Here is a 24,800-nt window from a genome sequence, read left to right on the forward strand (position 1 = left end):
TCTAATTTACTAACTAATTGTTCAACAATCAATTTATATCAAGTGAAATCATATACATAAGATATAAAATATAATTGGTTTTATGAGTATACACGTATGCATATCAAAATTTAAATGCAATTATCAATACACATACACTTATGTAAGTTTGACATATAGTTACGCACAAGAATGGAATGAATTAAGGACAATCATTTCGAGACTTCTCCTTCTTTTATTTTTATTTTTTTCCCTTCCTTTTTTGAGTTCAAAACTTGAAGCCACACCTTCATATGTAGAGAAGGTACCAGAGGTTAAAAGCTAAGTGTCTTAGTTTCCATGCACCTTTAACCAATTTCAATCAAAATAGGCATAGTGGGTCTCATATCCTCTGATAAACCCTTTTGTTGGAGCAATGCAACTACTTCAGACATCTTTGGCCTTATATCTACAGATGCTTGTGTGCAAAGTAAACCAATCTCTATGATTTTCTTCACTTCTTCTGCATCATAATCATTAGCGTCTAAGGTCTCGTCCACCAGTTCTAAATGTATGCCTCTCTTGTATAAGTTCCAAGCCTGCCAAGTGAGATAAAAGTTAAAAGGATCAAGAAGCATAGAAAACATTTTAGAAAAAAAAGTCAGGCTAATTAATTTCTTTTAAACATGTATTACCAAATGTAATGCGCTAATTAGAAAAGAAAGGCCTCCCTGAAAAAAGTTAAGATGAGTTGTAAAAAGAGTCCTGCTTATGATTTTCTCAACAACAAAAAAATGCTGCTTTGAATAATCATGAGAACTTACTTTTTGAAGGAGGAATTCGCCTTCAGCAGCACCATTGGCATTCAATTCATTGTTTCTTTGACCACTAATAATTTCTAAAATTATAACACCATAGCTATATACATCAACCTTTTCTGATAGTTGTCCATGAATTGCATATTCTGGAGCTGTATATCCTCTGAAAAATAAATAATACTTTTCAGCTGCTAATAGATCATAACAATGACTCATCAAAAAACACAAACGCAAGTATTTGGAACAAAGAAAATGTGTAGGAAAAAAGAACCAGCGAAATCTAAAATAGACATGAATGTAGACACAGTGCACATTACTGCAAATTAAAATATATATATAACTACTACACTTATCTCCGTCGGGTTCACTAAGCTTCTTCCACATTGTCGGTAGTTGTAAGTTTTCCTCTCCTATATTACATTTCTGAGGTTGTGGGTAAATGGAACATTGCGGTTGGGGAATCATGTATAAAAGAACTTAGGATATAAGAACTGGGTTCCTTTCCCTTGATTTTATAATAGAATAACCAATTAATATATATTATCATTTCCTTGATGAATCCATGAACTTCAATAGAACTTAAGAAAATCACATAAATGAAGTTATTTCAACTTACAATGTTCCCGCAAATCTTGTGTTAAGATGAGTCTTGTCCTCAGGTAAGAGTCTTGCTAAGCCAAAATCAGCAATTTTAGGTTGTAAATCATCATCCAAGAGGATGTTGTTAGTCTTTATGTCTCTATGTATGATACGAACATGAAATTCTTCATGTAAATAAACCAAACCTCTTGCTGTTCCTAAAATTATATCGTATCGTTGCTTCCAATTAAGAGAACCTTTATTTTTTCCTAGCAGAGAAAGAAAGAAAAGGTCAAACATCAAAGTGATCTATTCACAAAATCTTTCAGTAGGAAATTTACCCACACAACATATTGATTAAGTTCTTGAATAAAGTTATGACACATGAATCCATTTTTGTTAATAGAGGAATCAATGATGATTTGTTACGCTGTTAATTTGAAAATATCCTATATACCATAATGCTATTAAGAAATATAATAGCAATTGCATGAGTAACAATATAAGCTCTGTTGGTTAATAGGAGATACCAAATAAAAATCTGTCAAGACTGGTCTTTTTCATGTATTCATAGACCAGAATTCTCTGATTGCCTTTACTGCAACATCCAAGCAGCCGGACAAGATTCCGATGATGAACGTTACTTATAAGTTTCACTTCACTCTCAAACTCTTCTTCTACCCTCTTCGATTGTCGTAAAGTTAATTTCTTCACTGCAACTACTTTTCCATTCTTCAAAGTGCCCTGTTTATGATGATTAAGAGGTGTTATATTAGAGGTTATATACCTCTGTCCTTTCAAAAAAACATAATCTTTTACAACACTACGTAAAACTCAATTAGAAGAGACATGCTTGTACGTTTTGGAACATGATCTATATCAAAATATTGATGAAAATCAAAATATATAGTTACCTTATATACTGCACCAAATCCACCTTCTCCAAGTTTATTTTCAATGCTGAAATTTTTCGTTGCAGACTTCAAATCTCCATAATTGTAATTAACCTGGGCTTTCAACACGCTAATCAATATATCTTTTAATACTATTCCACTCAAGCCACGGCTCAAACGGCTTACTTTGCAGCTCCAGACTCATTTTACTGTTCATAAGAGATATCTGGCTTAATAATGATTTTATTGGGCTTTGTGTCATATGGCTCACAACAAATGGCTTCGTGTAGATCATATTTTGAATTTTGAATCCCCCGCCTCATTTCTCAGGCTTACTTTGATCTCTTTTTCCAGCTTTCCCCACAAACGTTTCTCCCTCTACCGCCTGCTCTCCGGCTCCTTCATCTTCTTCAGTGTCCTTCATTCTTTTCCCTCGTCTTCTACGCTATATGAGTGGGTATGTTTGAATCTACTCCTTTCTTTTGCTGGAACTCCCTATAATGTCATAGCTTCTTCCTATACCCTTGTGTGTGGTGTGATGTTTGGCTGGTGCTACATTTTTTTTTCCCCATCTTCATAGCCTTCTTCGTTTGCAGATCACTGCAGCTGGAACGGAGCAAAGAGAGGAAGGACTTGCACAAACATTCTTCCTTTTGCCATTATCACTGCAAAAGTAAGCTCATTGGTCAACTGCTCATTTATTCATCCCACCCTTCATCTCCTACACTACATATGTGGGTGGCGCCGAATCTTTTTATATCTTCTGCTGAAAGAAAGGGATTCATAATCGGTATTACATTTATATAATGCATTAAACATATGTCCATGGCGAGCAAGTCGATATGCATGAGCGTAGTTGGGATATAAAGCCGTTTGATGACTTCGCATGGGGTATACCTAAAGATGAGAATGTAGTTGAGCTATTTACTTTATCAGTCATATTTTGTCCGTTCATTTTTTCCTGCAGTACCTTGTGACCAAAATCTCATTAAAATGGCTGCAGACGTTTGCGGAATCCTTTAGCAGTTTTCCAATCGGTGAAATTGGGTTATGGAGGGGCAAACTTAGTGAAGGAGATGAAGGAGCCGGAGAGATCTGCAGTTAACAACGGAGTCTTTATGCCCTTTTTTTTTTGCCTAATTACTCCCATGTATAGAACTTGAGGGGATCTTTGTAGTTCTTCAGCATGCCGTCGCATATGTTTTTCATTTATTTAGATATGCCTATGATATGGTGTGTCAATAATGTTTAGCAGATACGTTTTGGTGTTCACATAATGAAATTGTGAATTGTGAATGTGACTTAGCATTAAATTACCATATTAGCTAATTATATATTATTTAATTATTCAATTAAATATTCAAATATTTATCCACAGAATTATTTGATACTTATTTCCTTCCTTCATCCATCAATATATTGTCTCTAATTTAAACAGTAAATCGCTTTAAGTAAATCAAACTGCATGTATGTAGCTTTATATTTGGGTTTCAAATGTAATATAAATGAAGCTATTTGGGCTATAAGCTAATATTATGAACGCGGACTGAAAGGGGAAAGCAATTGAGAATTATATTATAGAAGCTAAAACACACAATACGAGATATAAAAGATCATGGAAAAATTTTAAAAACCTAAACATGACAGGGTGAAAAGATGATGAAAAGGCCCATGAAGTGATTATAAATGTTACCATTCACCTTATATTTCTATTTGTTCTACAAGGACATTAATTATGCTTTTCCACCTCTCATCCATGTCATCGTCATGCCACTCGAAAAAGTCACATGCTTCGTGGTCTTGTGCTCTTAGTGTCTTCCATAGTCGACTCGAGGTTTCATATGGAAATCTGTGTAGGCAAGTGAGTTATTTATAAGTTCATATCCTACATATCTCGTGAGTTATTACAATTGTCATTGCTTCATTATATTGGACAATAAATGAAGTTATGTATTCATTATTCATTAGTAGTTATCTTATGGTTGCTGTTGGCTGAACAACTTTGGCATTACGCAGTATAAACACACAAAGCATTTCTAGAACATAAGTAATATTTCGATAACAACACAACTGGCTTCAACAGAACTACACCGTGGATGTAAATAAAGCATTTATAGAACATAAGTAGTGTTTCCATAGAGCTGTAGACATCACCACCTACAATGAAAACACAATTTATGCCAGGACGACTCAACACTAAGGAACAATACTTAAGGACGATAAGGATTACCAACTAGCTTAAACAAAACTACGAGCTACAAACAACACACCACACAAAGCTAATAATAGTCTATATGAGTTGAAGACAGAAAGATAATTCATAACGTGGTAAACTCTAATAACACAAGAACGACATCATGCTTCATTATCCCCATCGACGAAGCCTAACTCTGTACCCATTTCTGCAGGCGGCGGTAGGTTAAGGTCAAAGTCATGTGCAGCGATAACAACCAACTCAGTTTCTGCATTATCTAAGTTGTTTTGGTTGTTAGTCGTCACTGCTCTGTGATTAGTCCTTCTGATAGATCTCCTTCGAACTGGAAACACCTTCATGTAGACATGGGACCACAAGTCATGGATGATGAGCGGTTCATTGATTGATGTAGGGAATGTTGCTGTCACGTATGGTGTGAAATGTCGGAGGAAATTCAGGTAGTTTGTGTAGTCCAAATAGTTGTACGTGTTTGCAATGTCCCAACTCTGGCAGCTGAATCCTTGATCACGTATGTAGGCATATATCTTCCTCAGAAAGAGATAACGCAATCCATACCAATTTGAAGAACCAACTCGTGTTTCTCCTCTTTCTAGGGTGTAATACTGCAGGCGCATGGATACAGCATCAGTTGTTGTGTATACAGTCAGTGGTCCACTACGGATTCGGATGTATTCCACTCCAACAGATTTCCATTGGACCATCAAGTCTCTCACGGCCACCATATTTATTTCCTCTACAATACTCATGTTGATTCTCTTCAAGTAGTGAAAGAAGGGAATATGGTAAGATCGGTAAGGGTAGACTGCCTTATATGCAAGTTTGATATGCTGGAGCTTACGTCTGTTGATGGAACGGTATCTTCAACCATGAATTTATTGTTTTAATTTTAATAATAAAAAATAGAATATTTAATTAAAGCTTTCCTCGATTTTAGTATTCTCAAATATGAAATTTGAAAATTTTAATTGAAATTAAAAAACTGATACATGACAGATGCAAGTCCTTTTAACTGATATGAGTTGTTATTTGATTATAGTACAGTATGATTTGACTTACCAATGCACATAAACCAGGCCCTGCCTTATTAGTATGTTGATGATAATCTCTGGTGAATGGTGACCTTCCTTTATATACTGGTGATCTTATCTATTTATATTATGAAAAACCATATAAGCCTGCATTATTACATATAACATATGTCGTTTTGAGCTTTAATATTTCCAAGTAATTTTATAAAAGTTACAGCATTTACCATTATCAAGCGTTTATGTTTCCAATTATTATATGCTTTGAAACATGGTAAGAAAAAATCTCATCAATTCATTTCAATGAAGAAGTATCAGGTGCAACGGATAATAATAGTCTAGGGGTCGATACAAGCTTATGTAGTAGTATTTTTAGTTGTGGAACTTAGGTAGCGGTACATGTGGTCTGAGTGGTATGATATATGGATCATGCGTGCATTTATTGACTTTGTCATGGGGGCAAAAAGAACTTATGTTTAAACCTGAATTAGTTGCAGTCTTCTGCAGGTTAGTTTTTTTTTTCCTGTAGCAATTTGCTGTATTCTAGGTCCTTTTTCCTTAGAATGTTACTTACATTAAATGCCTTATTACTTGAAAACTGCCAGTTTCTTAATTTGGGAACTAATGGCTATGGCTATTTGTAGGAGTCAGCTTCACAATAGGGTTGCAGCATACCTACAAACTATTATTTGTCTATATTTCATTTATTTATTCAGACTCATTTAATGTATGATTGAAGGAGATAATTTTTGTGTGTGATAAAAGCTGATTTGTCTACTTTTTGTGGATTTCAAAGTACTGTATTATCTTAGGAGTAAATAACATGTGACACAAACATTAAATGAATTATCAGTCTGTAGTTTCAGATGCTTTAACCATGGTTATGGCATGGAGAGCATGGATATGGACGGTTCATGTATGGGTCATTGATGTGTTTCCAAATTACTAGATGCTCTGAAAGATGGTAAATCTGAAACTAAATTTAATCAACTTTAATTTTATGTAAGAAAATACCTCATTGGTTACAAGCCAAACAATATTACCCAATTATAATAAAATATCTCATGCATTTTAAAGTAATAGTGTAATTATCTACACAAGCCTAGGTAGTAATATTTTGAGTTATGGAATTTGTAGCAACGCATGTGGTGTGAGTGGTAGAATGCATGGACAATGCGTGCATTTATTGACTTTGGGAGGCGGCAAAATGAACTTATGGTTGTACTTGGAGCAGTTGCAGTCTTCTGCGATCTGCATGCTAGGCTTCTTTTTTTTTGTCCTTTAGTTAATTGTCGTATTCTAGAATTTCCCTTGCTGAGAATGTTATTTACATTAAATGCATTATTACTTGAAAATTGCCAGTTTCTTAATTTGGGAAGCTATAACTATGACTTTTTGTAGGTGTCGGCTTCACATTTGGGTTGCATCGTATCTACAAACTACGAGCTGTCTGGATTAAATTTATTTATTCAGGTTCATTTAATGTGTGCTTGGAAGAGACAACTTCATTTAATGTGTGCTTGTCTGGATTTCAAAGTACTGCAGTATCTTATGAATAAAAAATAGTCACAAGGCTGTTTGTAATAAATGCTATACAAGATGGTTAAACTCATGTGATATGCAACATAACCATCAAATGAATTTTTACTCTGTAGTTTCAAATGCTTTAACCATGGTGATGGCACAGGGATCATGGATATATAATATTTATGTGAGAGTCATAGTGCGTGAGATGGATATGAGATTGGAATAAATGATGAGATTGAGACGAATCAGATGTTCACCATTAGGTATTGCTGGTAAATAGGTTTTCACTCTGTTTTCATTTGAAACACTCATATGTGATGATATGTGTCCTATCTCTTATCATACTCAGGATGCCCGTAAACCTCAAAAGGCATATCATGTCAACACTTACTATCTATTAGTTAGAGGATGGGACAAAAGATTATATTGTGATTTATAATATATGGCCGTAAATTTATTTTGGTCGAGAGGACACTTTCCCCTTTAAGAAATAGTTCCCATACATATAATTGGTTTGCCATAATAATACTATCCCAACTATCCTAATTCCGAACCATATTAAGATAACTTCTGTAGCTCATATGATACATAGAAGGCCCAAATTTTGGTTGCAAGGTCATTTTTTCATTCTTAATTTTTTACTACTGTGGTCATAATTCTGATAGAACTGCCTTAGTGGCAATCTTGTACTACTGTATCTCAATAGTTATCAAAATAATTAGCTTTCTTTATCCCAATTTTTTCCCATACACACATAAATATATGTGTGATTGAAATGTTAGTGAATTAGAATTGCTATTAAGTTTGAAAGATAACTATATTTGTGCAGTAATTGACGTGGATATTTAGCGACGCATGAAATCAACTTGAAAGCTACATGTTGGGATGTCAACAAGTTCTTCATGAACAGAGCATTAAATAGTTTTTGTTTATAGACAAGAAGCATTAATGGCTTGATCTTACTTTTTTTTTAATGCAGGTCAACGTTAAATTTTTAGTTGTAGTACATTTCGTTCAGAGTGCACAGTCATAACAGAGTTCTTTTTGTCACAGAAGGTTCATAAGCTTCAGACCTTTACAATTTTAGTTTATTACATCACGAATTTACCATCTGCCTAGAAGGACAACATCTGTCGATAACATATTTTATATTAAATTATATTGTCCCATATCACAACTCAAGCATACTGTGTTTTGCCTAGAAGATATATATGTTATACCAGGTCTTTAGGAAATATAGACCTGTCAACACCTTGTATCACTGAAATATAGACCTGTCAATATATGGTTCCCATACCGCCAAAATTTGACTCTATGCAGATTTAAATTTTGCTTCAAATTTAGTTCAAAAAATTGGCGGGAACCAATGCCACCGTTAGCACCCTCTATATAAACAATCCCATATATTGTGTTACTGAAATATTGAAACTGATTCATAAGTTATTTTGTGATTTGTGATATCTTCTTGCTTCATCAATGAGGAAGGTTTCGTCAATCCAAGAGCTGCATGATGGTACAGATAGGTGGAGGATAATTGCAAGGGTATTTCGTAAGTGGAATGTCTATCAAAGATCAGCCCCAACAGAGTTGTTCTGCATATCTATGGTGCTCATAGATGAGGGAGTAAGTCAAATATCTAATGTATCTGTGCAGAATGTAATAGTTATTCAATTAGTAGATTTGTTAGTGTTATCATTAATGAGTTTCTATTGATGACATGTAGGGCCATAAAATTCAAGCAAGTGTTATTAATAGCAACTTGCATGAACAATACAGAGATAATTGCATTGAAGGAGCCACTTACTTCTTTGCCAATTTCGTTGTCTCTCCTAATGTCACCCAATACAGAGCAACTAATCACCCATTCAAAATCAATTTCACTCAGCAGACCTTTGTCAGGAACGAACTGAATGTGAATCCCAATCTTTCATACTCTCTGATGAAGATTGAGGACATACTGAAGACAACTGAGCAAAATCATATAGATTATCTAATTGGTATTTACATTTACAGTATTCCAATTCCAATTCAGTCATATAATTATATGTTATACAATTATATAACAGTAGAACATTATGCTCATCTATTAGTGTTATCGTAAGTATGTGGTTCTTCTTTTCAGATGTCATTGGGTTTGTTAAGTCACTTGGACCATTGGAGGAATATCGAAGGGATAATGAGACCAAGAACAAGCTGAGGATAGTATTAGTGGACCAAGAGTATGAAATATATCATGACTTTCATGTTTTGTGTATTCATATCTTCATTACAGAATAATTACAATATGCATATTGAGCGCTTCTATTTATAGGGACAATGATATTGAATGTGTTCTATTTGATGAATGTTCAACGAATGCTTATGCCTCATATTTAGAAAACATGGACTCACCTGTGGTCGCTTTGTTAAACCTTGCTCGTGTGGGTCTTAATGATGATGGTAAGTATTGAAGATAGTGTTCTTACTCTTTCATACCTTTCAGTCAAATTAAAAAAATGTTTTTGCTTGCAGGCATACCACAAATTTTTAGCTCATACAATGCCACGAGAGTTTATTTCAATCCTACGAACAAACAGGTGAAAGATTTCATTGACAGGTATATAAGGTTATGATTAGAATCTCAATTGCATATTTATAATTCTAATTTCATAATCAATTTCTTCATTTCTTAATCCTTTCTACATATTTTGTAATAAATTTTTGGGTTATTAATTATCTTGGTTTTTGTTACAGTGCGAAGAACAATTCTTCCCCTGTGCTATCTTCCTTAAGCCAACCTATTCCAACTCAAATGTCTCAGCCCTCTAATGCAAATTTTATGAAGAAGGCCAAGAAAGTTGTCATTGCTGATATTCCTCACCAGAAAATGGTACAACATTGGAATAACACTCAATTAGTTACAGTAAATATATATTTCACAACATGACTTAAAATTTTATAAGTATTCATTCAGGAAGACGCATTTTTAATTAACTGCACTGTGGTGAAGTTGGAGACTAGACATGGCTGGATTTACGATGGTTGTGCTAAGTGTGCCACCAAACCCAAGGAGCAAAATGGATCTCTATACTGTGGAACTTGTAAAAAGTCAATTGATTCTGTGGAACCGAAGTAATATAAGCATTTTAATTATCTACACAAATCTTCTACCACTCACTATTTGTTACATCACATATATTTCTTTAATGGGGAATATCAATTCCACAGATTGAAGGTAACATACATTGTTGAGGATGACTCAGGCAAAGTCTCAGTCACTTTCTGGGATAAGTTAGCAATGCAGCTGTTTGGGAAGAGTGCAGCTGAACTGAAAGCAACTCTACCTGAGGTTTGGTTCATGTAATGTGTTCTGTAATGAAAATAAGAATGCTCCTTTTCAATGTTTGGGTTTTCTATTCATATGCAGGGAGATGAGTTTGAGTTCCCTGAAGAGGTAGATGATGTAGTTGGAAGGAAGATGATCCTGAAGCTCAAACTAAATGAGTACAACAAAAAATATCCACATTCAAGCATTAGTGTGATACAGTATACCAATTGTGAAGATTTGATGAAGCATTTCGCACAAGCATCTGAGGAGGTAATTTGGATATTCAAGTAAACCCCTATTGTTAATATCTAACTAACTTTATTATATATTCAAGTAACCCCCTATTATAGTGTTATTCATATCTAACTATACTTTATTTATAATTTTTTGACTTAATATCATGACATACGATGCAGAAGACTGAAGGAAATGGAAGTGCACCTACTGAGGTCGACCAGGCAATATTACATGTTCTATGTTTAGCAGTTAAAATATATAGTATATTTATATAAATGGCATTAATACATTTAATACAAACTTCTATTATTTCTTGCAGACTGTGTTGGACATGAATGTTGAAGAAGAAACTACGAATATAGAGAACCCATGTGATGCTGAAGATGGGTCTGCTGTTGAACCAGAAGTTGATGACAGTGTAACTTTAGCCAAGTTAACTGGGTGCAAAACTCCTGCACCAAACAAAGCCAAGAGGAAGGTAATTACCAAGAAATCAATAGCTATGGACAAGTCAAGTACCAGCTGCAAAGGACTAAATGCAGACAATGCTGATGAACGTATACTGAAAGTGATTAAGAAGGAGAAAAATTAGTTTCCTACTTTCCTCCGCTTGCCATGCAATCAGATGTGCTATGTGTTTTTAAATTAATGATGTAGCCTTTAATTTCCAAAGTGATGTTTTTGTTCTTAGTTTCCAGATGTGTCAGTGTGCACTTCCTCCCACACCATGTATTGTGTTTAATTAATGTAATGTGAGTTCTTATATTTTTCCGATTGTCAATATCGCTGAAATTTTTTTTTGATTTAAATTCATGACCTATTTGTTAGAGCAGGTAAGTCCTACCGCCTCAATCAACGTAACTTGTAAAGAAAAACAAAACTTTATATAGGTGTCAAGTTAGACCTATTCATATATTGTTAGAAATACAATATGCATTAGGAAAAATTGTGATAAAATCTGGCTAAAATACCTAAATTCAAATTAAGGACTACACTTTTAAAAAATTATTAATAAGGTCATAAGGTATAATTTAAAATTTTTGAATATTGTTAAATGTCTAAAAACCCCTATTTAATAAAAAAGGAAAATTTATTATTTTGTCACTCTCAAATAATCTTTTATATCTTATGATTATTTTTTAGGGAAAAAAACCACATAAGTAAATTATATATATATAACAAAAAGCTTTAAAGATATTCTAATAAACCATTTTAAATTACAACATAAATAGTCTTGAAATAAATATGTATTCTTATAATTTACATGTGTTTTATTTATTTAAGCAAATGTTAGATTCCTCCCAAAAATGTAATTAAATATTTATTGTGATTAAAATATGTTAAAATCTTAAAATAAATATTAATAACCTAAACTTTCTGAAGTTATTATTCAAAGGATACTTATATTGTAATTTAAAATGTTTGATTAAAATATTTGTCTAGGTTTCAGTTATATATAGAGATTTTAAACACTGTAAAATTATTTGTGTTTCATCCCATAAAATAATCATAAAAGATGAGAGACTACTTGAAAAGAGTAAAATAATCAAATTTCATTTTAATTGAAGAGGTGTTTTTTGGTCATTTAACAAAATTAGTAAATCCTAAATTAGGTCTTATGGCCTTATTAGGAATTTATTAAAAGTGTAGGCTTTAATTTGAATTGTGTATTTTAGTTGGACTTAACTGAGTTCTCCCTATGCATTATGTAAATTGCCATTTAATAATAAAAATTAGTTAGTATGTTTTGTCGTATTCAAAAATCTATCCTTCAAAGGATTAATTTTTCATTTACTTTAACAAATATAGTTGCATAGAGAAGCCCTATGCTTTGCGGTATTACATTTCTAACTTGTGTTGTTATAAAATATTCATTACATCATGCAGTTTTGGACTTCATTCCCTGAATTACAAGTATGTAATATTAATAATTTATACATATATCAATGGCGTTAATTGTGTGAATGTACATTCAATTATTAACCACAAATATTTATTACATAATTGAACATTGGTTCACGAAATAATGGTTATTTCAATTAATTGTGTCCATGCTCCGTCTATTCAATTACTTGTAGTCCGAATATCAGTTTCAGTCATGCATTAATATTTGAACAGGACAAAACCATTTGTACAGTTCTGACCAAGCTGTCAACATCACCAATTAATAGCTCTGAATAAAGATCTGCCTTCGTAGCAATGTATGCACACATATATCTATAGTCGGCCGCAGTGCAATTAATGCTTCAATGCAGACACCATGAAGCTCTCAAAGATGCCCTATCAGAAATAATATTTATAGCAAAACAATATAATCGCGTCAAACTTCTTTCACTTGGTATTCACCATAGCCAAGATTGGATATTCAAGGCGAAGAGAGATCTCTTCCAGGTTAGTCCATATTCACATTCATTTTCATATCGATGCACGTTATATAGCTGTACTGATAAGTATGGTATGGAGCAATACAGGGTTGGTATTTAGCAGTTTCAAAACAAAGTTCGTTGCACACCTCATATGGTGGAACTTAACATGTCAGAGAACTCAATGTTTAATCATAGTTATTTGGCACAAGATGAGAACGCAGATGTTTGTGATTATATTGGGAATGGACATTCGATTCAAACTCAACCCTCTATAGTTCTTAGCCAACAAAATGATATCTTCGGTGGTAAAAGGAGAAGAACATCAAATGGCTTGCAAAATATCACCAACATTACCTCCAATCTTAGTAAGAAATTTGACAGGTGCCAATCACAAGGTGATGACAATTTGAATTCAATCTGAACTCAAGCCTCTGTAGTCTTGCTGTAAATGCTGCACAGAATTTACTTTGCATAGCTAACGTCTTGACATCAATTATGGTATCTATATTATGTTTGTGTAGGAACCGACGAACGAATTTGGTCAACCTCTAATGAATCAAACAAGGAAAAATCAAGTCAGCTAGATTCAGTATATAAGCGAAGAAGCTCAAGGTTGAAGTTCTTTGAAAACTTGAACAACGTAGGCAATGGAATTAGTAGAGCAAAAAGGACTAAGCAGTCTGTTAATGGTAAACCATTTTTAAGTCCTATGGTATACTGAATTCATACCATTGTTGAACTAACTGTTTGATGCTAAACTTATATTCAATCATGTGCAGCAATTCCTGCTCAAACCTCTCATGCTGTTATCCAAACGTGCAAGCTTATAGGTCCATCCGAAACTTCTTCAAGGAACAATAGAAGACGCATAAACTATAAGATGGTTAGAGATTTAAGTGGTCAAGATAACAACACATCATGCCCACAACAGTTTACATCCCAATATGCATATGACATGCATAATCCATCAGGTATTTTAAACTTTTAGTAGGAGTGTAGACATAAGAACTCAAGGAACATTAGAAGATGCACATTCGATTAATTAGTGTTAGTGAAGACATCGTGTACTTATATTAGGTTAAATTATTTATTGATTAATTTTTGCATATACAGTTAACATCGAAGGAGTAGATTACAGAAATACAGAATTCTCATACGGGCATGACCCCAGTGAGGTTTCAGATGATGAACATATGAGGAGCCAGCAACAGGGAGGTTTGTGAAGATGATTTGATTTCGTTATATTATTTTACTTCTATGTACTACGCATCAGTATATGAAACATATATACATCAATTTTTGACAGAGGATGTTTATCCGTTGGAGATCGGATCATCAAGTAAAGATGCTTGCGAGAATGCATCCACAAATACAGAAGGTATGTATCATCACTAATTTTATTGTTAAGTGGGATCTTCACTTATTCAGAGATACTGGTATTAACACAATCTTTATTCTGTTATGAAAATGTTATTGCTATGTAGAATATATGGATGAAGGTGATCCATCACATACATGCAAATATTGTGGAGCTATGCTTTGGTATAATGAAAGAGTGAAGAAGGACACAAAAAGGAATGCAAATATGTTTTCACTTTGTTGTTTACAAGGAAAAGTACAGTTACCACCAATGAAGGAGCCTCCTCCAAGTTTGCACAGACTATTCTTTGATAAGCAATCTTTGCAATCAAAGAACTTCTATGAGAACATTAGGCAATACAATAATATGTTCTCATTTACTTCAATGGGTGGTAAGATTGATCATGCTAAAAATTGTGGACAAGGTCCTTATTCTTTTGTCTTATCAGGTATGAATTATCATAGCATTGGTAGTTTGCTACCACCAGAAGGTGCAAAGCCAGTCTATTCACAGCTGTACATATATGATACTGAAAATGAAGTTCAGAACAGAATCACTGCTGTAAGGTATTTTTATCATTTTGTTATTCTTAATCATTAGTATACGTTATATATTAATTGTTTCAATTTCAATCTCTCAATTTCATTATATTTATTATTTCAATTAAACCATTTGAATGATAACAAATGTGGCTTTAAATCCTATGTTACAGTAAGCATCAAACCCATTCAAGCATTGATCCGTGTGTGGTCAGAATAATTAAAGATGTCTTGGATGAAGTTAATCCATTTGTTCATCAATATCGTTATGCATCTGAAATGATTAGCAACCATGGACGATCTGAGTTGAAGTTGCGTTTGATTAGTACACGATCCCAAGATGGACGTTTGTATAATTTACCATCCGCTTCTGAAGTTGCTGCTTTGATAGTTGGGGATATTGATATGGGGTTTAACGTCAGGGATATAATAATAGAGGAGTTGTCAGGATCACCAAAACATATAAGTGAATTACATACTGCATATTTGCCTCTTCAATACCCATTATTGTTCCCCTATGGTGAAGATGGGTATAGAGATGATGTTGAACATAGGGTTGAAACTCTTGCATCAACCAAAAAGAGGAAAAAACTCAGCATGAGAGAATATTTCACTTATAGATTGATGGCCAGAAATCATGAAGTCTCAACCATATTACATGCATCTAGATTATTGCAACAATTTGTCGTTGATGGATACACAATGATTGAGGCTCAGAGGTTGCTTTGGGTTAGGACACATCAGAAAGAGCTTAGAGTTGAATTGTATCAAGGTTTGACTGATGCGCTAACAAGTGGGGAGAGAGATGCTTCATCAACTGGAAGGCGTATAATACTGCCGTCATCTTTCACTGGCAGTGCACGGTATATGCTCCAAAACTATCAAGATGCGATGGCTTTATGTAGATGGGCTGGATATCCAGATATCTTCATCACTTTCACTTGCAACCCAGCATGGCCAGAGATTAAAAGATTATGTGAATCAAACATGGTCACAGCATCTGATTCTCCACAGATTCTTACAAGGATTTTCAAGATGAAATTACAGACAATGATGAGAACTATAAAAAAGGATAAGATATTCGGTAGGGTACGAGCAGGTCAGTAATAAAGATATTATAACAAATTCTATTAATTAGTACTTTCAAAATTAATGCTAATTTTGTTATTCTTATTTTTGCTTTTGCAGAAGTATATACCATTGAATTCCAAAAGAGAGGATTGCCCCATGCACATATTCTTCTTTTCCTTGACAAGAGAGATAAAATTTTAGAGCCTCAACAAATAGACAAGATTATCTCTGCAGAAATTCCTGACAAGGACTCAGATCCTATTTTATATGAGTTGGTGAAAAAATTCATGATTCATGGTCCCTGTGGAACAATGAATCCTAAATCTCCATGCATGAAGGACAAGAGATGCAGCAAATACTTTCCGAAAAGATTCAACGATCATACAACAATAGATGAAGATGGATACCCTACATATAGAAGAAGAGATGATGGAAGACAAATTGAAGTTAAATCAGTTCCATTGGATAGCAGATACGTGGTACCGTACAATACTACATTGCTGAAAAAGTTCCAAGCTCACATTAATGTAGAGAAGTGCAATCAATCTACATCTATCAAGTACCTTTTCAAGTATATCAGTAAGGGTAATGACAGAGTTGTTGCAAGTATTTTTGATGCAAATGGAGGAGTTCATGATGAAATTCAACAATACTACAATTTTCGATACATATCTGCATGTGAGGCAGCATGGAGGATATTTGGATTTGACATACACCACAGATATCCTGCCATTGAGAGGCTTAGTTACCATTTGCCAAACCAACAGACGATAATTTATTCAAACTCAGATGATGTTGCTGAATTACTTGACAAGCCACGAGTCTGTGAGTCTCAATTTATTGCATGGATGAAGATGAATGAGAAAGGTGGATTTGCCAGAACACTTACATATGCAGAGTTTCCAAACCACTATGTTTACCACAGAGATAAGCGTGAATGGAAGGAACGAAAAAAAGGTTTTGCTGTAGGACGAATCACAAACGCTTCACCTTCTTCGGGAGAACTATACTATCTTCGCATTCTACTAACAAAAGTTAGGGGTCCACGTTCATTTGAGGAGATACGTACAATTAATGATGTCGTGCTTCCAACGTTTAGGGATGCATGCTTTGCACTTGGTTTATTGGACGACGACAAGGAATTCATTTGTGCTTTAAAGGAAGCAGCTACATGGGCATCAGGTGACTCATTAAGGAAAATGTTTGTGACGTTGCTTCTATGTTGTTGCCTAAATCGTCCTGATCTTGTCTGGAAAGAAACTTCAAAAGTGCTCTCAGAGGACTTACTTTATATACCACAACGTGATCCAAATTTCTCAAGTGAGTGCAATTATATGTTCATTAATTCAATATTAAATTCTATATTTTGTGTTAGCATGTTATAATAATGTGTTTTATTATATAATGTTGTCACAGGTCAGTTAATAACAAACTCGCAAAAGGAACAAGTTGCATTAGCAGAAATTGATAAGTTGTTGCGATTGAATGGTAAAAGCCTACTTGATTACCCGTCTCTCCCATTGCCTATGTACATGCCAGCAGTTGATGTTACAAACCAGCTCATACTCCAAGAGTTAAATTATGACAAGAGTTCATTGCAAGATGAATCAACATTACTTATTAGGTCATTAAATGAGGAGCAGAAGGAGATATTTGACAAAGTCATCAGTTCTATAAGGAAGCCATGTGGTGGTTTCTACTTTGTCTATGGTTATGGTGGAACAGGCAAGACATTTCTATGGAATGCTTTGACATCTGCATTGCGTGCAAAAGGAGAAATTGTTTTAACAGTAGCATCAAGTGGCATAGCAGCAACATTATTACCAGGGGGTAGGACAGCGCATTCAAGGTTTGCAATACCTATACAGATTAATGAGTTCTCTGTTTGTTCAATTAAACAGAATTCTCCCTTAGCAAAACTGATTGAGAGTACAAAATTGATTATATGGGATGAAGCTCCAATGGTTCAACGTCACTGTATTGAAGCAGTTGATCGCACATTTAAAGATATTATGCACTCTACACACCCTTTTGGTGGCAAGTGTGTTGTTATGGGTGGTGACTTTCGTCAAATATTGCCAGTAATACCAAAGGGAACAAGAGCAACTGTTGTTGATGCATGCATATGTTCATCACACCTATGGTCTCACTGCACAGTTTTTAAGTTGACAAGGAACATGCGTCTAACTTCTTCCCCAACATATGAAGGAAACCTATCATTGGATAAATTCTCAAATTGGTTGTTAGAAGTTGGTGATGGCAAAATTGGACTTCCTCATGATGGAAATGCAGAGATTGAGATCCCAAAAGAGTTATTACTCTATAATTACAAAAATGGGATGGAGGCAATCGTTTCAGCAACGTACGGTGATCTGGTTCAAAATATTGGTATTAGTCAATTCTTCGACGATCGAGCCATACTCGCACCAACCATAGAGCTGGTAAATCAGCTTAATGAGTATATGTGTTCATTGTTACCTGGTGAAGGGTGCGAATATTTCAGCTGTGACACAGTATGTAAGTCAACTGAAGATACAGATTGCTTTGACAACCTCTATACAACTGAGTTTCTTAACACAATTAATAGTTCTGGATTACCGCCGCATAAGCTAAATCTAAAAGTTGGAGCACCAATTATGTTACTAAGGAATATTGACCAAGCAGCAGGACTATGCAACGGCACTCGAATGATTGTGACACATTTGGGGAAGAACGTAATTGAAGCAATCAGGTTGAATGGATCGAACAAAAATCAGAAAGTATTGTTGCATAGGATGGATCTGAATCCATCAGAAAGTAGGTGGCCATTTCGATTGAGAAGGAGACAATTCCCAGTTACATTGTCATTTGCAATGACTATAAATAAAAGTCAAGGGCAATCTTTGAAGAGGGTTGGAATATATCTTCCTAAGCCAGTGTTTACTCATGGTCAACTATATGTGGCATTATCTAGAGTGAAGTCTGTTGATGGATTGAAAGTAGTAGTTGATGAAAGCGGTGGATGTTCACAGAGGGCAACAACAAATGTAGTTTATAGGGAGATATTTAGAAACTTGCCCTGATGTTTATTGATGTTGTAAGTTGTTTCTTATCTAATTAGTGATACTCAACATTCGTAAACTGATTGGATTGAATGCATTTTATGTTATGCTTTCCGTGCAACGCACGGGGAAGCACCAGCTAGTTCCAGTAATATCTCCTGTTGAGCACAACATTAATCAATTCAATTTCTCATCATTTTTTTGTCATTAAAAAAGCCAGAGATTTCTGCTTTCATAAAGATGAAAGCCCATAGGTTTTTATGTTGAGAAAAATCAAATTGGAGACCTTATTTACCTCTGGGAACCTTCTTTTGGCTTTTTCGTGATCTAATCCAGGCAAATAATGCAATAAGGAAGACAAAGAAAAGCACTAAACATCCAATAACAATGCCAATGATGGCCCCTTTATTGCTTGAACCTGCAGGGCAGGAAACTTTTCTAATCAAGCTCTAACTTACAACGATGCATTTGAAGTTTATGGAATAACTCCCTATAATCATATATATAAATATATGCAAATATATATATTTATATGCTAGCCTGGGACTTAATTAAAATTTCACATGTAAAAGCAAATATGTATATGTACAATAATTATGTATTTGAAGATTATAACTTTACCTTGTTTCAAGAAGGGGTTGATATCAATGGTTTGATTAAGAGCAAAGAAGGCAGTGGTGGAGTATCTCACGAAACAGCCAATATCGTAACTCTTGGCATCTGTGTTGGTAAGGCAATTCTGAAAGTGTCTTAAAGCAATGTTAATACAAGTCCGGCACCCATTTTGTAGGACAGTGTCAACACATTGAGCCAAGCCATAAATATTCAGATCATTACTGTTAGGGACAGGCGTCTTAGTGGCCACATAGGAACCAGGGATTCTTGGGGTTGCTATGCCTAGATTCCTTAGCACTTGTTGCACAGTTGAAGCAAGAGCAGGCGAATCTTTTATTGTCTGATTCCCACATACTATGTTGTTCCAACTATCGCTGGCCCAGTCGAAGCTTTGACTGCTCTCATACCTTCATTTTAAACACACATCAAGGTAACAAATGAGTAAGTCTCTAAAAGATGTAAATTAGTTCGGCCACCTCATTTCTACTGCCTCCGATCCTATTTAACTTGTAATTTTGGGACAGGGTGGGTGCTCTGTATAATTTATACATTTGTCTAAAAAGCTAATTCATTTTTTTTATTTAGAAGCTTAAAAAAAAACAGTGAATTAGTGACGGAGTAAAGTTCCTTCACCAATCTTTTTTTTTTGACGTGTCATATAATTATTACCAGTTTTTGATTAAAAAAGTGAATGGATAAAGTGGTTTCTTGAAATTTCCTTGCGGCCTACGGCTTTTAAAGAAGAATTTTTTTTTCCTTGGGTAAGAAATAGGGAAAAACACCCTATAAACCTTTGTTCATTAACAAAACAAAAACGTGGACAAAAACCACCTACTAAGTGCCTGTTTGGATCAACAATTAGAAAAGCAGCTTATAGAAAAAGTAGCTTATGAAAAGTGAAGTTGGTAAGAGTTAAATTGGATAAGCTAAATTGTGTTTGGATTGAAGTTCAGAAAAGTTAGTTTACAAAAATGAGATTGGTAAAAACTTGTTTGAATTATAGTTGAGTAAAAGTAAGTTTGGCTAAAAAATTACCAAAATAGGTATGAGTTTTAATAAATAATGAAACATGATAAAAAATTGATTTCACATAATATAATGAAATTAAAATAATTTAATTTGAAGAAATCAAATTTAATGAGTGCATTAAATTTTAAAATTTAAAAGAAATCAAAAAAATATTTTAAACATAAATTGAAACATAAAAAAAATTTGAGACCGAGCTGGGGTGAAAAGGAAGGCACCGAGCGACTTGGACCGAGCTGCTGCTGGGCGACCATGAACGGCGAGTGGGAGAAAAGGAAGGAATGAGCTGGGGCTGAAAAGGAAAGCTGGACCGAGCTCTTGCGGAAGAAAAAGGCAGATGAGAGAGAAAAGCAAAGAATCTTTCTGCTATTGCACAACAGCTACATGAGAAAGCTCTTGTAATTTAATTGATAAGCTCCTTCAGTTAGCTTATTCCAACTGAGCGTCCAAGGAGCTTAAAATTATATAAGCTCAGTCAGTTTTAGATGCTGCCAAACAAGTCCATTGAACTTAAGCTACTTATTTTATAATTTAAGTTCTTTTTGGGTCAGCAAACGCTGATCCAAACAGAGCCCTAAGTCTCTCAAATAAGTATCCACCACCACTAGAGGTGCCTCAAACCTCTACAACTCATTAAGTGCGAAGGCTACGCGCCTCTTGAAGTAGAGCCGGGAATCAGGGCCGGCCCGGCCCTCCAGGGCTGGCCCTTCAGGGCTGGCGGGCTTAAAAGGGCCGGCCCTCCAGGGCTGAAATTTTAAAAATACCCCAATTTGCTAAGCCCGGCCCTTAAGCTACAGGGCCAGGGCCGGCCCGCGGGCTTTTAGCCCGTTTAAGGAAAAATACTATTTTTTTATATTTATCAAATTTTTTTAAAAAAATATAAAAATAAACCAATGAAATTATTAATAAAAGACATAAATATGAATAAATTAAGTCACAAATATAAAATATCATCATATATAAATATTCATCAACATCTAAGAACATCTAAAACATTCATTAACAAGATAACAACATCTAAAAGTTTTATCTATAATGCAATTGTGCAATAAATAAACACTGTCATTAATCTTTTGAAACTTCATCATCACTATAATTAATTACTTTTCTTCATAAGTATGCTTTTTCTTTCGTAACAAAAATATCAAGTTTTTCTTCTTTATAAGAATTTTATTTTTGAATTTTACAATCTAACTATTATTTTACTTTAATGTGAGAAACATTGTTGTTGAAACTCATGAATTTCTAATTCAAATTATAGAATCACAAGTTATATAAGTATAAAAATATTCTATTATCAAATATATATAGTTTAAAAATATCAACGCATATAATATAAATCAAATCATTATTAAAGTTCAAATTAACCGATTTTTTAAAAATTTAATTAGATAAATTATTGTCTAAAACTAAATTTAATTTTAAAATGATAATAATAACTAAATATTTGAAATATTATTAACAATGTAAAAAATTAATAACATTAATATTATATAAAAAAATTTAAAAAATAAAAAAATATATAAAAGGGCTTAAAAGGGCCGGCCCGCGGCCCTCCAGGGCCGGCCCTTTTAAGCCCTCGGCCCTTCAGGGCCAGCCCTCCAGGGCTTGTTTCTCATTTTAAGAGAAAAATATCAAGCCCGGCCCTCGTAATTTCAGGGCCTAAACGGGCCGGCCCGATGGGCTCGGCCCGTTTTCCCGGCTCTATCTTGAAGGTTATTATCAAATTGAAATGGATTTGTTTCTTTAAGAAGAACAGTATAAATAATTTTTTAAAAATATTCATGTATTGTACAAAAATTTTATAGAAAAAAGTACAACGTACATTTAATGATCACACAACGTAAGTTTAGTCACAAAAGAAATGTTACTTCGTCATTAAAATTATAATACTCCCTTCAGTCCCTTTAGAGTCTATTTGGTTTGAGGGGGGAGGAGGAAGGGAGGGAGATTTCATCCTCATCTTGTTTGGTTTGATTAAAAAGGAGGAGAGGGGAGGGTATTTAATGATCCCTTGTTTGGTTCAAGGAGGGGAGAGGAGGGATAGTAATAATCAATTTACCATTTTATCCTTACATATTATTTTATGTTTTTTATTGATATATTATATAAATTAATTTACATCTTAATTTAAATTATATAATTTAATAAAAATTTAGTCTTATCATGTTAATATGTGTATTAAAAAATTGGTATAGTAATTTTTTATTCTAATTAATATAATAATATATTTAAAATAATCAAATTAACAAATTTTATATGCTCTAAGAAAAATGAAATTTATTTTCTTTAGGCTATCTTTTTTTTTCCAGCTTTAAAATATATTTAATAAATAATATATTTATAAAAAACAATTAATTTTATAATATTATAATTTTTATTTAAATCATTTTTTATTTTTAAATAATTTTTATAATATATTTTTAATTATAATAATGTATATATTTTTTATTTTTTTTACTTAGGATAATATATTTTTTATTTGAAATAAATATTATAATAATATATTTTATAGGTAGAAATGGAATATTAAAAAAATCATAAGGACATAATGGTCTAAAATTTTGACTCCTCTCCAAAAACCCCCAATTTGGAGGGGAGCCAAAATGGGAGGAGAGAGGGGAGGGGAGGGGAGGGGACATTTTAGCTCTCCTCCCCTCTAAAATTTTCAACCAAATGAGAGGAGGGGCTCATTTGCCCTCCCCTCCCCTCCCCTCCAACCAAACACACCCTTAATATAAGAAATGCTTAATTAATTTGAGTTGGTTAAAAAAGTTAAATATACTAGTTAATGATAACCAATATGAGATAATCTTTCTAAAATACTTCTATAACATTAGATTATATATTAATCTATATAAGTTAGGTAAATTAGTTTAACAAAAATGATAAATATAAAAGATAAATTAGATTATAATTTTTATATTTATACTCAAGTTCAACCTTTATTCAGCTTTTGGAACTGGAGGTAGTATTTGAAATTATTATTATTTCATATCATGGTATATATTGTAATTACAGAATCATATATACATCACAGAGAAATAAATTAGTTTCTCGTTTTCTCGTTTGTCTTTACTCTCTCTACTCTCTGCTGTTCTGACTTTTAACGCAAAAAGCGCAAACACAGTAATATCACAACTCACAATATTTATCCCAAAAGGGGGAAAAAAAGAGAAAGAAAAAGGAAAAGTCCAACTTGAGGTTGGGGGAGTAGCTAGTTGTACCTGAGGAAGCAGCCGTCGTAGACAAGACGAGCAGCGTATGCCCTGGCGGAGCAGTTGCGGATGTTTACGGCGGCGACGTCAAAGCAAGCGAGGCAATCGGCAACGGAGAGGTAGTTTCTGCACTGAAAAAGGCCATAAACGGGGATGTTAGCCTTCACTGATTGAGCTATGGCGAAGTGTTTGTTTTGGTTTTGGATCTGAGATCTCAGATCTCCAAACGTTTCGTTCAGGATCTCCTTCATGATGGACCCATCGTTGTCACCGTCTTGGGGGTCACACCATAGTCGCACTAGATTCGTCTGAGGGTCCGAAACGACGTCGTTAAGAGTCCACCATGACCAGATTATGAAGCTCAATAAGAAGAAGAACAGAGGCTTTTGTTGCGGTAGCTGAGGCTGCATGCTGTTTTTTTCTTACTTTACAGAAGCGATGAAGAATGAAAGATGAAGGGGCAAGTGATGGCGGAACTAGGATGAGATCAGAAGAGGAGGGGCCCAAAATATTTTGTAAAATAATGAAAATATAAGCTTATATATATAATTATAATTATAATTTTGAATTTTTAGGTTTGGTTTTTATTACCAATAATTTTTTAAGGCAATTTTGTAATATGTACTAGCATAAGTTGGTCAATACATATCAATGAGAATATATACTTATTATATATTAACCATACAAAAAATATTAAAAAAAGTTAGAAAGAATACAGGAAAGTTTTTAGTTTTCAAATGCTTGGAAAGAATTACTCGTAGACTGTAGGCTCAGAACTTTGTACCGTGTTTATGAATTAGTATGATTTTCTACAGAGTTTATTATATATATTAATAATATTATCTGAGGAAAATAATGTTGTAGATATATATATATATAGATAATACTAATAATAATAAAGGTTTTGAGATGTATGATTTTTATTACAAATATATATAATATATCTCTATGTAATATAAATAAAACTCTACATATTCATGATCCAGGTAATTAAGAAAAATGTAG

General features: G+C 33.8%; 1 protein-coding gene across 1 annotated transcript; it reads right to left on the bottom strand.

The window, feature by feature from the left end:
• Positions 1-12: 12 nt before the first annotated feature.
• LOC114753257 (cysteine-rich receptor-like protein kinase 2) lies at positions 13-24,205 on the bottom strand. Its single transcript, XM_028941926.1, has 9 exons — positions 23,805-24,205; positions 19,558-19,958; positions 19,232-19,354; positions 19,081-19,094; positions 2,270-2,383; positions 1,886-2,099; positions 1,393-1,624; positions 783-939; positions 13-557 (listed from the first exon to the last, which is right to left on the bottom strand). The coding sequence occupies exons 1-9, from the start codon at positions 24,203-24,205 to the stop codon at positions 327-329; spliced, it is 1,887 nt and encodes a 628-aa protein (XP_028797759.1). The 3' UTR covers positions 13-326.
• Positions 24,206-24,800: the final 595 nt, after the last annotated feature.

The sequence above is a fragment of the Neltuma alba genome, unplaced genomic scaffold (genome assembly GCF_004799145.2).
Source record: "Neltuma alba isolate B1F8T4 unplaced genomic scaffold, ASM479914v2 tig00007819_pilon, whole genome shotgun sequence".
Taxonomy (NCBI): Eukaryota; Viridiplantae; Streptophyta; class Magnoliopsida; order Fabales; family Fabaceae; genus Neltuma; species Neltuma alba.

What these genes read in the sequence shown, in the direction of transcription:
- LOC114753257 (XM_028941926.1), bottom strand. Translation starts at nt 24,205, where the DNA reads ATGCAGCCTCAGCTACCGCAACAAAAGCCTCTGTTCTTCTTCTTATTG. An exon ending in ACAAGATTTGCGGGAACATT is followed by an intron (nt 940 to 1,392) that starts GTAAGTTGAAAT and finishes TTTATTTTTCAG; the next exon opens with AGGATATACAGCTCCAGAAT. An exon ending in GCGAATTCCTCCTTCAAAAA is followed by an intron (nt 558 to 782) that starts GTAAGTTCTCAT and finishes CTCACTTGGCAG; the next exon opens with GCTTGGAACTTATACAAGAG.